General features: G+C 45.6%; 1 protein-coding gene across 1 annotated transcript in view; it reads right to left on the bottom strand.

Moving 5' to 3' along the window:
- LOC126311221 (esterase B1-like) overlaps positions 1-15,070 on the bottom strand; it is a 100,822-nt gene that overhangs the window by 26,672 nt on the left and 59,080 nt on the right. The window contains exon 7 of the mRNA XM_049992215.1: positions 10,643-10,824. Within this exon, the coding sequence (XP_049848172.1) occupies positions 10,643-10,824 (182 nt within the window). The remainder of the gene's footprint in view (positions 1-10,642; positions 10,825-15,070) is intronic.

Below are 15,070 nucleotides of genomic sequence, written 5' to 3'. Positions count from 1 at the left end.
AGCAACTGGAAGCAGTTAATTCCATAAATTACCTGGGAGTACGCATTAGGAGTGATTTAAAATGGAATGATCATATAAAGTTGATCGTCGGTAAAGCAGATGCCAGACTGAGATTCATTGAAAGAATCCTAAGGAAATGCAATCCGACAACAAAGGAAGTAGGTTACAGTACACTTGTTCGCCCACTGCTTGAATACTGCTCATCTGTGTGGGATCCGTACCAGATAGGGTTGATAGAAGAGACAGAGAAGATCCAACGGAGAGCAGCGCCTTCGTTACAGGATCATTTAGTAATCGCGAAAGCGTTATGGAGATGATAGATAAACTCCAGTGGAAGACTCTGCAGGAGAGACGCTCAGTAGCTCGGCACGGGCTTTCGTTGAAGTTTCGCGAACATACCTTCACCGAAGAGTCAAGCACTATATTGCTCTCTCCTATGTATATTTCGCGAAGAGACCATGAAGATAAAATCAGAGAGATTAGAGCCCACATAGAGGAATACCGACAATCCTTCTTTCCACGAACAATACGAGACTGGAATAGAAGGGAAAACCGATAGAGGAACTCAAGGTACCCTCCGCCACACACCGTCAGGTGGCTTGCGGAGTATGGATGTAGATGTACAAAGGGTAGACTGAACTTTTACAAGTGAGAGTGGTAGATAAGGCAGTGTAAGAGTCTCACTGCCCCTCCCCTCTCTTTCCTGGTGGATTTGTAAAACAGTGAGGAGCCGAGCTGAGCTGCAAATTTCTGGCTGTTTAGGTTTCTCAGTTCATGTAGGGCAGTACCTCTGGAATTATTTTTCTATTCTAACATCTTGTTTTGTGATGTCCACAGTGTGTGTGTACTATTACATGTTTAGCTTTTTCGCTGAGCGGTGTAGCTGCGGCAGTGTTGAGGAGCTTGCAGTGATGGCCCGGTCATAGACTGCTCATTCTTATTGCTTAGTAGTTTATTTAATATGACAGACCCCCCCCCCCTTTCTTTTAGTCCTTGGGACTGTAAAGGCACTGGTTTTTGGGGACCTCTACATCTGCATCTACATCTCGTGCTTGGTTTGGTCCAGTTGACTCTATTTTTCGTTATTTTGTCAGATCTATTTATTTTGTTTGGCGTTACCAGTCAAATCTTCCAAGAGGAAAAGCATATAATCTGAACGGCGCAGCTTAAACTTCTTGCTTAAGGGATTTATCCCTGCCGCATTGTTCAGTGTGACCGAACTTAAAAAGAAAAATTAATTTGTTTCTTCACTCGTTTAATTTCAAGCTTAGCTACGACGCCAGAATTTGTTTTTGTCTCTTGCTGGGGATGTAGAGGTAGCACCTAGTTCTGAAATTTCATTCTTTTTAATTTTTTTTAATTCTAAAGTTCGGGCCGTGCGCAAGAGCATAAAAAAGGAGATTAGCACTGGCAAAAAAAGCACTCCTGGCCACCAAGAAAAGTCTACTATTATCAAATATATGACTTAATTTCAGGCATAAATTTTCGAGAGTAACACAGAATTGTGCAGCAGTGAGACCTGGACTGTGGAAAACCTGAACAGAAGAGAACAGAAGCATCTGAGGTGTGGCACTATAGAATAATCTTGATAAAGTAGTGAATGAGGAGGTTCTCCGCAGTGAGGAAATGAATATATGGTAAACACTGACAAGAGGAAGAGATAGGATAACATGACATCAGGGAATAACGTCCATGGTACTAGATGGAGCTGTAGAGACTAAAAACAGTAGAGGAAGATAGAGACCGGGATACGCCCAGCAAATAAATGAGGATCTTGGTTGCAACTGCTACTCTTGAGATGAAGAGACTAGCTCATGAGAGGGATACGTTGGGAGCAGCATCGAACAAGTCAGAAGATTGATGACACCACTGGCCATTAAAATTGCTACACTAAGAAGAAATGCAAATGATAAACGGGTATTCGTTGGACCATTATATTACACTGGAACTGACATGTGATTACATTTTCACGCAATTTGGGTGCATAGATCCTGAGAAATCAGTACCCAGAACAACCACCTCTGGCCGTAATAACGGCCTTGATACGCATTGACTCAAACAGAGATGGCGTGTACAGGTACAGCTGCCCATGCAGCTTCAACACGATACCACAGTTCATCAAGAGTAGTGACTGGCGTATTGTGACGAGCCAGTTGCTCGGCCACCATTGACCAGACGTTTTCAATTGGCGAGAGATCTGGAGAATGTGCTGGCCACGGCAGCAGTCGTATATTTTCTGTATCCAGAAAGGTCCGTACAGGACCTGCAACATGCGGTTGTGCATTATCCTGCTGAAATGTAGGGTTTCGCAGGGATCGAATGATGTGTAGAGCCACGGGTCGTAAAACATCTGAAATGTAACGTACACTGTTCAAAGAGCCGTCAATGCGAACAAGAGGTGATCGAGATGTGTGATGGTATGGCACCCCATACCATCACGCTGGGTGATACGCCAGTATGGCGATGACGAATACGCGCTTCCAATGTGCGTTCACCGCGATGTCGCCAAACACGGATGCGGCCATCATAGTGCTGTAAACAAAACCTGGATTCATCCGAAAAATGACGTTTTGCCATTCGTGCACCCGGGTTCGACGTTGAGTACACCTTCGCAAGCGCTCCCGTCTGTGATGCAGCATCAAGGGTAACCGTAGCCATGGTCTCCGAGCTGATAGTCGATGCTGCTGCAAACGTCGTCGAACTGTTCGTGCAGATGGTTGTTGTCTTGCAAACGTCCCCATCTGTTGACTCAGGGATCGAACGTGGCTGCACGATCCGTTACAGCCATGCAGATAAGATCCCGGTCATGTCGACTGCTAGTGATACGAGGCCGTTGGGATCAAGCATTGCGTTCCGTATTATCCTCGTGAACCCAACGATTCCATATTCTGCTAACAGTCATTGGATCTCGACCAACGCGAGCAGCAATGTCGCTATACGATAAACTGCAATCGCGATAGGCTACAATCCGACCTTAATCAAAGTCGGAAACTTGATGGTACGCATTTCTCCTCCTTACACGAAGCATCACAACAACGTTTCACCAGGCAACGCAGTTTAACTGCTGTTTGTGTATGAGAAATCGGTTGTAAACTTTTTTCATGTCAGCACGTTGTAGATGTCACCACCGGCGCCAACCTTGTGTGAATGCTCTGAAAAGCTAATGATTTGGATATCACAGCATCTTCTTCCTATCGCGTCTGTGACACGTCATTTTCGTGGTGTAGCAATTTTAATGGCCAGTAGTGTAAGCAAATAAAAAATAAAAGCGTCCATGTGTGGCGTGCCGGACGAGCTTGTTTGTCCCCAGCATAGCTGGACAACGATCTTCTGGGCGGTGCTAGCGACCCTGAGTAGACAGAGGATGGGGTGACCGCTGTCGTCATCAGAGGGAGCCACGGCAGAGCAGAGGCAGTTGAAAGATTGCCAGTCTTCTCTGGAGAACAGCCGGCTTCATGTTGCGAAGCAGGAACTCGCAAAGCAAAGTAATGACACAGTTTGGTGAACTTGCATTCATTTCACTCTGGTCTGGAGCAGTGGATGGTACCAGGCTTCGAGGACGCAGAGAACACAGAGTGACCAGGAGTATAGTGTTGTTAGCTGCAGTATGTTTCCAACTGTCAGAGTTAAAAGAAAATTTACTGCTTGTGATCAGTGCAGTCTTCTAGAGCGTTGGTTGGACAAATGAAAATACCAAGAGATCACAATTTCCAGCTACGGTGGGGCTGCTGTGCGCCTAGTTCGTTAAGACAGGAAGAGTTTATGTTATTGTTGTTGTGTAGAATGAAATTGTAATCTCTCCTTGCTGATAGTGTTCACTGTTCTGTTATTCTCATTGATTGTGCCCAAAAGTGGTTTAGTATTGGTTAGCGTGTCTCCTTTGGTTGGGTATATTTTATTCTTTCTTATTCTGGATTAAGATTTATCATTGTGTTGTTTTCTTGTTCTTCTTTTACTGTTGTGTAATTACTTTTGGTATAATATTGTATCCTTTGCTATAAAGGTGGTGAAATACAAAGATGCAGATTATTTTATTGTGTGACTATTGTATTAGATATTAATTTGTACAGTTTGGTATACTGAGCACTGAATACCTTACTTGTGTCATCTTGTGTATGCACTCACAGTTGTTGAATTTGATTACTAAATATATTTAAGTATTTTTATGCACTTACACTCACACAGCCCCCAGCCTCTTTCCACTCCCACCATTTTTTGCACTGCAGTTGGTAGCATAATGTGAATGTATGTTGTGTCGGCATGTTGTAGGAATGGTGGCTAGGGACGTTACAGATACGAACCGGTTCAGGAAGGACGACTTGGCCTGAGAGACTGTCATTTGTCGGCAGCCACCTGAGCTGACCAGAAAAAAAAATTGTGAAATCTTACGGGACTTAACTGAACTGCTATGTTGGTTGGTTGGTTGGTTTGGGGAAGGAGACCAGACAGCGTGGTCATCGGTCTCATCGGATTAGGGAAGGATGGGGAAGGAAGTCGGCCGTGCCCTTTCAGAGGAACCATCCTAGCATTTGCCTGGAGTAATTTAGGGAAATCACGGAAAACCTAAATCAGGATGTCCAGACGCGGGATTGAACCGTCGTCCTGCCGAATGCGAGTCCAGTGTACTGCTAAGTCATCAGTCCCTAAACTTACACACTACTTAACCTAAATTATCCTAAGGACAAACACACACACCCGTGCCTGAGGAAGGACTCGAACCTCCGCCGAGTTGACCAGCAGCTTTGCGAGGTAGTGGTGGATCAGGCAGTAGAAGGATGTGAGTAGAGGATCTGCTCCTATCCAGTCAGCTTCGATTGATATTGAAATGTTATCATATTTTCGTGAGATGAGGCATGCTCCCACTCATAGCTAAAACGGTTTCAGGCTAGGATAACTCTGTACTTGAATTGGCTGAATTATTTGTCAAATAGAGACGGGGTAAACCATGCCATGTTAGCAGGATTACAAGTAAAGGCTCAGCAGGTAGAACTGATACTAAATGATATGCTCTTAGCTGTTTCGGTGTAAGGCAGCTGGATGAATTTAGATGTAGTACATGTGGAAATAAGGAGATCATCATGACAATTTTTTTGTCAGTTAAAGGCTACAAGTCCTGTAGATACACGTTAAGTGTCTTTAATGCAGTGATTCATTACCTTTTGCATTTTGGTGCCGTTGATAATTGCTGATGCTACCTCTACACGTAGGTGAAAGACAAAATAATGTAGCAATATTTATGCTAATCTTTGATTGCAAGAGCATTTTTATTTCATTTGATAGTTGTTGCAAGACAATGTTCGTTAGATCAGTCTAGAACACACAAAAAGAATGGGTATCTAATTGTAAGTGAAAATAGTGCAACGATTAGAAATTATTGACAATGACATGTACATTCAGCTCCCCCGTAGCTGGCCCCAAGACCAGTTGATAAAGGATGAGTGGGAGGAGTGACACCTCGTTAAAAAACAATGGTTCCCTTGCCCTGGATTATAGTACCTTGTGAACAAATAATCTCGTTCATGTTGAGCACTACAGTTGACAATAATGTTAATGATTAATGAAAACCACATCGGTTATATTATCATAACTTTATTGTGTTACATTCGATTTCGTTGGTTGAACATCTTCCAGTTGCCGAATTGTGCTGTAGCCAAGGCACAAGCAATTGTAATCTCGACTCTAGCACAAATCGGCAGCCTAAAGATTGTCAACGAATGAAACCGCGTGTAACACAAAAAATGTGTAGCAATACAGCTGAGGTGGTTTTCATGAACACCACCTGATGGTCCCTGTTAGAGCTAAGGCGAAGACTTCAGTGGCAGTGAATGCGGAGATGATGATCGTCGGAACGGCTGAGCTGTTGGATAAAACAACCCCTCCTTTCAGGGGTAGTGCAAACGCTCAGGAGATGCAAAACTGTGAAGTAAAAGCCATGCAGCATCTGTTGTTCCTATTAGGGGCAGCATGAAATTAACTCTGAGGCTAACAACCTCAGTGTTAAATCTGGGGAGTGTGCTTTGCCCATTCTCTCAACTGTCTTCAACTTATGGCATGATGGAAACACTCTCGGTAAAGACTACTCCAAGAGGTAAGCAGAAAAGAAAATCTTCCATGAGTGACGCAACCAGGCCATTGATTCTGGAGAGCCTGGAACATCGTTTGAAAGAGTCCGCGTTCTCCAGGGTAACAACACAGAAGATACATCCGAAACCAACACTCTTGATAGGAATCCTGAACACCAACATGCTCCTAAAAACAGCTAAATTAAAGCTACTGACTAATGTTTTTAAAGAGAGAAACATTTACATGCTAGCCTTACAAGAGACCAGATACCAAAATGGAAACGAAACAGATTCAGAAAAGTACAGAATCTTTAACAGAAGTCCTGCGGTGAAGAGTAGTTCATACATAACTATTCTAGGAAGGGCACTTGTAGTTAAAAAAGAATATAAGAGAATGTATCACTTTTTTATTTATCCACCTGCAGAATATAAAGACAGCGTGAAAGAAAACGACTGTCTACATTTCCTCACACATGAAAACAAACTGTAAATGATAAACGCGAACCTGAATAAAATAAAACGCCTTCGTGCATACTCCGACCATTACATGCTGAAGATAGGGAGATTCCGGGCTTCATGATGTACCGAAGCCGCCCTAGTTTCTTTAGGAGCCGCTTTGTTTCAAAAATTGTTTGCGTCGACTAGAGCAAATATAAGAACACTGAAAATGTAATTATAACTGAAAGAGTTGCTTCCTCTGGATACAACAGAACCACATGTTGCCGCACAACCTCTCCTCCAACAAATCCCACTCCCAACAGTGGCGTGCTCACACACACACACACACACACACACACACCAAAACGTTAATGCCATTTGACCGATTTATATGTAAATTTAAAAGAGTTACCGTTTTAGTACTTCATTTTCTACAGTGTTACATGTTAAGAAATAACTACATATTTGCATATTCTTTGACTGCTGCATGCAAACCTTAGGCATCTTGTTTTTAAGAGAACAAATGCGTCGACCTAGTTTTGTGTAGTTTTCCAGAGGCTTGACTAGACCCTGACGTTAGATTTGGATGTAATAGATACCATGAACTGGAACTTAAACTAGGGCAAGTGCCCACAGTAGCAAGGATACGAAGTGTAAGAGCTAACTTACTAGTATAGCGTCTCCTTGTTTTCTACACTCCTGGAAATTGAAATAAGAACACAGTGAATTCATTGTTCCAGGAAGGGGAAACTTTATTGACACATTCCTGGGGTCAGATACATCACATGATCACACTGACAGAACCACAGGCACATAGACACAGGCAACAGAGCATGCACAATGTCGGCACTAGTACAGTGTATATCCACCTTTCGCAGCAATGCACGCTGCTACTCTCCCATGGAGACGATCGTAGAGATGCTGGATGTAGTCCTGTGGAACGGCTTGCCATGCCATTTCCACCTGGCGCTTCAGTTGGACCAGCGTTCGTGCTGGACGTGCAGACCGCGTGAGACGACGCTTCATCCAGTCCCAAACATGCTCAATGGGGGACAGATCCGCAGATCTTGCTGGCCAGGGTAGTTGACTTACACCTTCTAGAGCACGTTGGGTGGCACGGGATACATGCGGACGTGCATTGTCCTGTTGGAACAGCAAGTTCCCTTGCCGGTCTAGGAATGGTAGAACGATATGTTCGATGACGGTTTGGATGTACCGTGCACTATTCAGTGTCCCCTCGACGATCACCAAAGGTGTACGGCCAGTGTAGGAGATCGCTCCCCACACCATGATGCCGGGTGTTGGCCCTGTGTGCCTCGGTCGTATGCAGTCCTGATTGTGGCGCTCACCTGCACGGTGCCAAACACGCATACGACCATCATTGGCACCAAGGCAGAAGCGACTCTCATCGCTGAAGACGACACGTCTCCATTCGTCCCTCCATTCACGCCTGTCGCGACACCACTGAAGGCGGGCTGCACGATGTTGGGGCGTGAGCGGAAGACGGCCTAACGGTGTGCGGGACCGTAGCCCAGCTTCATGGAGACGGTTGCGAATGGTCCTCGCCGATACCCCAGGAGCAACAGTGTCCCTAATTTGCTGGGAAGTGGCGGTGCGGTCCCCTACGGCACTGCGTAGGATCCTACGGTCTTGGCGTGCATCCATGCGTCGATGCGGTCCGGTCCCAGGTCGACGGGCACGTGCACCTTCCGCCGACCACTGGCGACAACATCGATGTACTGTGGAGACCTCACGCCCCACGTGTTGAGCAATTCGGCGGTATGTCCACCCGGCCTCCCGCATGCCCACTATACGCCCTCGCTCAAAGTCCGTCAACTGCACATACGGTTCACGTCCACGCTGTCGCGGCATGCTACCAGTGTTAAAGACTGCGATGGAGCTCCGTATGCCACGGCAAACTGGCTGACACTGACGGCGGCGGTGCACAAATGCTGCGCAGCTAGCGCCATTCGACGGCCAACACCCCGGTTCCTGGTGTGTCCGCTGTGCCGTGCGTGTGATCATTGCTTGTACAGCCCTCTCGCAGTGTCCGGAGCAAGTATGGTGGGTCTGACACACTGGTGTCAATGTGTTCTTCTTTCCATTTCCAGGAGTGTAATTATCATCGTTATTAATGGCTCAAGCCGGTGAAACATTACTTGAAAATAACGAGTACAGTTATTAAATAGAATACGTCTTTCCACATTTAGCTCTTCCACAGCGCTTATACATACATTAAACAGAAGGTATTAATTATCGAAATACTCGGGCTTCTTCATTGAATTTGGTCTTTGTCTCAAAATATACACTCTGCTCATAAATTAAGAATAATGCTAATGGTGAAACAACGCTCTGGTGGTCGGTTTGCGGGTTTAAATCACCTAGGGTTATGACCATGCGGTGCATTTGACCTGCGGTCGTGGCGTTGGCAACAGTCCACATACGCAGAAGTGTGTAGATGCATGTCAGAGTACGGTGCAGCGAGCGAGTGTGCAGACGACGTTTTCAGACGTGCTAATGGTAACTGTGTGTTGAAAATGGCTCAAAGAACACATATTGATGACGTTATGAGGGGTAGAATACTAGGGCGACTGGAGGCTAGTCAAACACAGCAGGTCGTAGCAAGTCAGTGTGCCACAAAATGTGATCTCAAGATTATGGCAACGATTCTAGCAGACAGGAAACGTGTCCAGGCGCTACAGTACGGGGCGTCCGCAATGTACAACACCACAAGAAGACCGGTATCTCACCACCAGTGCCCGCAGATAATCACGGAGTATTACGAGTAGCCTTGCTCGGGACCTTACCGCATGCACTGGAACAGTTGTCTCCAGACATACAGTCTACAGACGACTGAACAGACATGGTTTATTCGCCCAGAGACCTGCAAGGTGAATTCCACTGAACCTTGCTCACAGGAGAGCCCGTAAAGCCTGGTGTCAAAAACACAGTACATGGTCTTTGGGACAGTGGTTCCAGGTTATGTTCACGGACGAGCCCAGCTATAGTCTGAACAGTGATTCTCGGCGGGTGTTCATGAACCAGGAACCAGATACCAACCACTGTATGGAGGTCGTGGTATGATGGTGTGGGGTGGGACTATGATTGGTGCACGTACACACCTGCATGTCTGACAGAGGAACTGTAACTGGTCAGGTGTATCCGGAAGTCATTTTGCACCAGTATGTCCGCCTTTTCAGGGGTGCAGTGGGTCCCATCTTCCTTCTGATGGATGATAACGCACGGTCCCACCGAGCTGCCATCGTGGAGGAGTACCTTGAAACAGAAGATATCAGGCGAATGGAGTGGCCTGCCTGTTCTCCAGACCTAAACCTCATCCAGTATGTCTGGGATGCTCTCGGTCGACGTATCGCTGCACGTCTTTAAACCCCTACGACACTTCAGGAGCTCCGATAGGCACTGGTGCAAGAATGGGAGGCTATATCCCAGCAACTGCTCGATCACCTGATCCAGAGTATGCCAACCAGTTGTGCGGCCTGTGTATGTGTGCATGATGATCATATCCCACACTTATGTCGGGGTACATGCACAGGAAACAGTGGCGTTTTGTAGCACATGTGTTTCGGGACGGTTTTCTCAACTTGTCAACAATTCCTTGGACTTACAGATCTGTGTCGTGTGTGTTCCCTATGTGCCTATGCTATTAGCGCCAGTTTTGTGTAGTACCACGTTGTGTGGCACCACTTTCTTAAATTATCCTTAATTTATGAGCATGACTGTACCTATGGCAGCTACATGTGCTGCTAGTAGTGGACACGTTAACCGTTGGAATAGCTTTCACGGTTCTTTACAGGTGTGAATGGAATTACGCATGTCCACTTGTCCCGAAAGAGGCGTCAACCTACAAGCTTGTCTCTTCTTGCGTGTGAGGCATGACGTCTAGGCGCAAGGCGGATAGGTACAATGGCACCTTTAAGCTGCGTTAGTGGTCTATGTAGGATAATTAATGACTACTCGAACCGTCGAAAACGCTTTTTCAGTGAGATACCATGGTTCAGTTTCCCTTTTTTATTGCTTTACAATCGCTCACTTCTTTGTCTCCAAACTTCACCGACCTTAGAGCAACCATGTTGGATAATCATAACACCTTTTCAAGTAATTGCAGTACTTTCTGCACTCACGTCATAGACTGCTTGCGGGTCCTCTAGACTGAAGCCTTTGCCTTTGAAGTAGAAGTCCTGCAGCTTGGCGGCCGCTTCGGCCCTCTGCTGCTCTGTCGGCAGGCGCAGGTGCTGGCCCACGAGAGTCGTGAAGTTCTCCCGCACGTCCGCCACCAGCTTTGGGTTGTTGAAGAGATCCGTCGCTGTGAAGGAACGAAACAGTGGTAAAAATCTCGTCTGTGCTAATTCGATGTACAGGGAAGGACGGGAACGCAAACTTTACAACTTGCAATGTCGTACCAAGCAATATGCGGCAAGATAGTAAAACAACCATACAAACAATTCTCTAGTCAGACAATTCACAACGATGAAAATCTCGATTTTCATTACACCCTCCTCTAGTTTGACCAATGGACTGGTTCCGCCAGAGTAGAACAAGTAATGAAAAACAAATTTGACAATATTTTTAGTGTTTTGCGTGTCTGGTGATCACTTCGTGAGCTATTCTGTGATTGGCAAAAAAAAAAAAAACAGATCGGGCCATTTTTTTGTTACAGGAAGCCCTAGCAAACAACTTAACAGCCCATCAGTGTTCTGTCGATACACAAAATATACTGTCCATATTGGAAGAGCAAGTTTTGTCACACAGCAAACGTCTTCGATTACTTCAATAGTTATTCCGCGAACTCATCTTCATTTTGTTGTTAGAATACTTATCCTCCGTTACATATTTTCAAGGGAGTTAATTAGTACGTTAAACATACTGTAAATAGTGAAACAGCGCTTCAGGAAAGCTGATTAACAGACAAAATTGAACAAGTGTATTAACCTAGCCTAACAGCTACTTTGACGAATTCTAAGCGATCCAGGACGGTGTTCAGTCATCGCAAGTTCATTATCCGTTTTTACCACAAATACACGATTTGTCACAGTCCGGCTCTGACGTCATCCGAGGCAGAGCGCGATCCGACGTATAACAGACGTGGATCTTACAGTGGCTGAGTGCGAAGTGACCTTCTTACTAGACTTGGCCACTGTTTCTATGTTTCGATACAGTGAATCGATACGTGTAACTGTTTCACTGTTTCGAAACTGCTATGTTTCACTGTTACGAAACAGTGGTGTTTCATTCCACTTTTTGTCGGATAACGGAACCAGATTCGATCTCGAGCCAGCCACAGAAACTGTATCGTTGTTTCAAAATAACGGTATTTCAGTCCACTTGTGCTTGGAACGGACTAATTGTATCGAAACAGTGATGTTTCATTTCGCTTTGTCTCGGACGAGATTCGGGCACGGCACAGATACGGAAATACGTTTAATATACTACTTCATCAACTCTTTCAACAGTGTCGAAATCTTTTTAACACACAACAGCATGAAGTTTAAGATTTCCGAAAATAAAGTTTCGTTTCTAATTGACCGCTCTATTCCCAAATGGCGAAATATTTGCTTTAGAAACACTAACAAACAATAAAATAAAGCACACTATTCGCATTCAAAATAATAAAAGTGTGAAAACATTCAGTTAAATTACACATGTCCTATAACATATGCTTCTCTGTTCATGTAGGGCAACCACATTAAAAGACTCAAGTAAACCTACAGCATTTTGAATTAAAAAAGGCGTAGAGTGGCAGTTTTTAGACATATACGCAAACTGAATGTACTTTTAAGCAATGTGAATGACGGATCATTGATGATGTAATGGTGAACGGGAAGGATTGGGAAGCATGGTGGATTTATACACTCCTGGAAATTGAAATAAGAACACCGTGAATTCATTGTCCCAGGAAGGGGAAACTTTATTGACACATTCCTGGGGTCAGATACATCACATGATCACACTGACAGAACCACAGGCACATAGACACAGGCAACAGAGCATGCACAATGCCGGCACTAGTACAGTGTATATCCACCTTTCGCAGCAATGCATGCTGCTATTCTCCCATGGAGACAATCGTAGAGATGCTGGATGTAGTCCTTTGGAACGGCTTGCCATGCCTTTTCCACCTGGCGCCTCAGTTGGACCAGCGTTCGTGCTGGACGTGCACACCGCGTGAGACGACGCTTCATCCAGTCCCAAACATGCTCAATGGGGAACAGATCCGGAGATCTTGCTGGCCAGGGTAGTTGACTTACACCTTCTAGAGCACGTTGGGTGGCACGGGATACATGCGGACGTGCATTGTCCTGTTGGAACAGCAAGTTCTCTCACCGGTCTAGGAATGGTAGAACGATGGGTTCGATGACGGTTTGGATGTACCGTGCACTATTCAGTGTCCCCTCGACGATCACCAGTGGTGTATGGCCAGTGTAGGAGATCGCTCCCCACACCATGATGCCGGGTGTTGGCCCTGTGTGCCTCGGTCGTATGCAGTCCTGATTGTGGCGCTCACCTGCACGGCGCCAAACACGCATACGACCATCATTGGCACCAAGGCAGAAGCGACTCTCATCGCTGAAGACGACACGTCTCCATTCGTCCCTCCATTCACGCTTGTAGCGACACCACTGGAGGCGGGCTGCGCGATGTTGGGGCGTGAGCGGAAGACGGCCTAACGGTGTGCGGGACCGTAGCCCAGCTTCATGGAGACGGTTGCGAATGGTCCTCGCCGATACCCCAGGAGCAACAGTGTCCCTAATTTGCTGGGAAGTGGCGGTGCGGTCCCCTACGGCACTGCGTAGGATCCTACGGTCTTGGCGTGCATCCGTGCGTCGCTGCGGTCCGGTCCCAGATCGACGGGCACGTGCACCTTCCGCCGACCACTGGCGACAACATCGATGTACTGTGGAGACCTCACGCCCCACGTGTTGAGCAATTCTGCGGTACGTCCACCCGGCCTCCCGCATGCCCACTATACGCCCTCGCTCAAAGTCCGTCAACTGCACATACGGTTCACGTCCACGCTGTCGCGGCATGCTACCAGTGTTAAAGACTGCGATGGAGCTCCGTATGCCACGGCAAACTGGCTGACACTGACGGCGGCGGTGCACAAATGCTGCGCAGCTAGCGCCATTCGACGGCCAACACCGCGGTTCCTGGTGTGTCCGCTGTGCCGTGCGTGTGATCATTGCTTGTACAGCCCTCTCGCAGTGTCCGGAGCAAGTATGGTGGGTCTGACACACCGGTGTCAATGTGTTCTTTTTTCCATTTCCAGGAGTGTAGTAATGATTTGAAACACCTTGAGCGACAAAAAATTTTTTTCTCTCATATTTTGTTATTTTTTCGAATAATGTGGCTTTATTCATGAGTCTATAGTCAATGTGCCTATTCTCCAAAATGATTTCTTTTGTGTGCTTGAATATTAGCAGGCCGGGAATATATTATCCATACTAATGAAATTTGGGAATCCCAGTAGCGTATCCGTTGTTTCTGCAGTTTGTTCCCGCCTCCAGTGCAGTTCGTGTTGGTTCTTCTGTCTTCAGCTATGGCATTACGAAGCCCGGTGTGGGGTTATTTTATGAAGATAAATCCTGAGAAAATTAACTGTAACTTGTCCTCGGCAGTGTTGGCGTTTACAGTAGTTCAACTTCTTGTTTAAACAGACACTAGCGACATAAGCATCCAACAGTTATTTTAAGTGAAACTCGTCCGAAATCAGTTTTTATGAATCTGCCCAGTGAAGAAGCCAGTTCAGTTTCCGCAGCAACTGTTCAGGAATCTGCCATTTCAGTGCCTGTCTGTCAAGATGAACAATCTGTACAAGAAATACCCATCACTTCCACCAGTTCAGTTCTGGGTAGGTGTGGTAGACAAACAAAGATTACTGGATTTGCATCAAGACCAGTGTCTTCATCCAAACGAGCCAAAATAGACGAACAGATTTTAAGACTTGTTGTTAAAGTATACCTTCCATTTAATGTAGTTGAGAGTGTAGAGTTTAGAAAAATGACTTATTTATTAAATGAAAACTATGTACCTCCCAGCAGGAAAACACTCTCCCACAGTTTACTCTCTCAAGTGCTCGACAGCACACTAGTGAGAGTAAGATCTGCAGTGCAAGCTGCATCCTACATCTGCACTATCTGTGAAAATTGATACTTACATTGCAGGGACTGCTCACTTCATTGATGAAAACTGCAATCTGAAGTAATGTTTGTTATCTAGTTTAAAATTCCATGACAAGCATACAGCAGAAGACATTTCTAGTGAATTACAGAATGTGACTTCAACTTGAGGTATTACCAATAAAATTGTAGCTTGCACTACAGATAATGCACCTAACATGGTGAAGGCAGTGATGATGTGCAAATGGTGGCATGTACCTTGTTTTGCACATACACTGAATTTAATTGTGCAAGCAAGCCTTGAACCAATTACAGACACAAGGGCAAAAGTGAAGTCAATAGTGGAATTTTTCAAAATAAATCCTCAAGCACTTGAGAAATTACGCAATATTCAGAAGCAAATGGGATTCCCTATTTCAACACCGAAGCAATATT

Source organism: Schistocerca gregaria, chromosome 1, assembly GCF_023897955.1.
Source record: "Schistocerca gregaria isolate iqSchGreg1 chromosome 1, iqSchGreg1.2, whole genome shotgun sequence".
Classification (NCBI taxonomy): domain Eukaryota; kingdom Metazoa; phylum Arthropoda; class Insecta; order Orthoptera; family Acrididae; genus Schistocerca; species Schistocerca gregaria.
The sequence above is the reverse complement of the archived record's forward strand: the minus strand, read 5'-3'. Positions and strand labels throughout refer to the sequence as shown.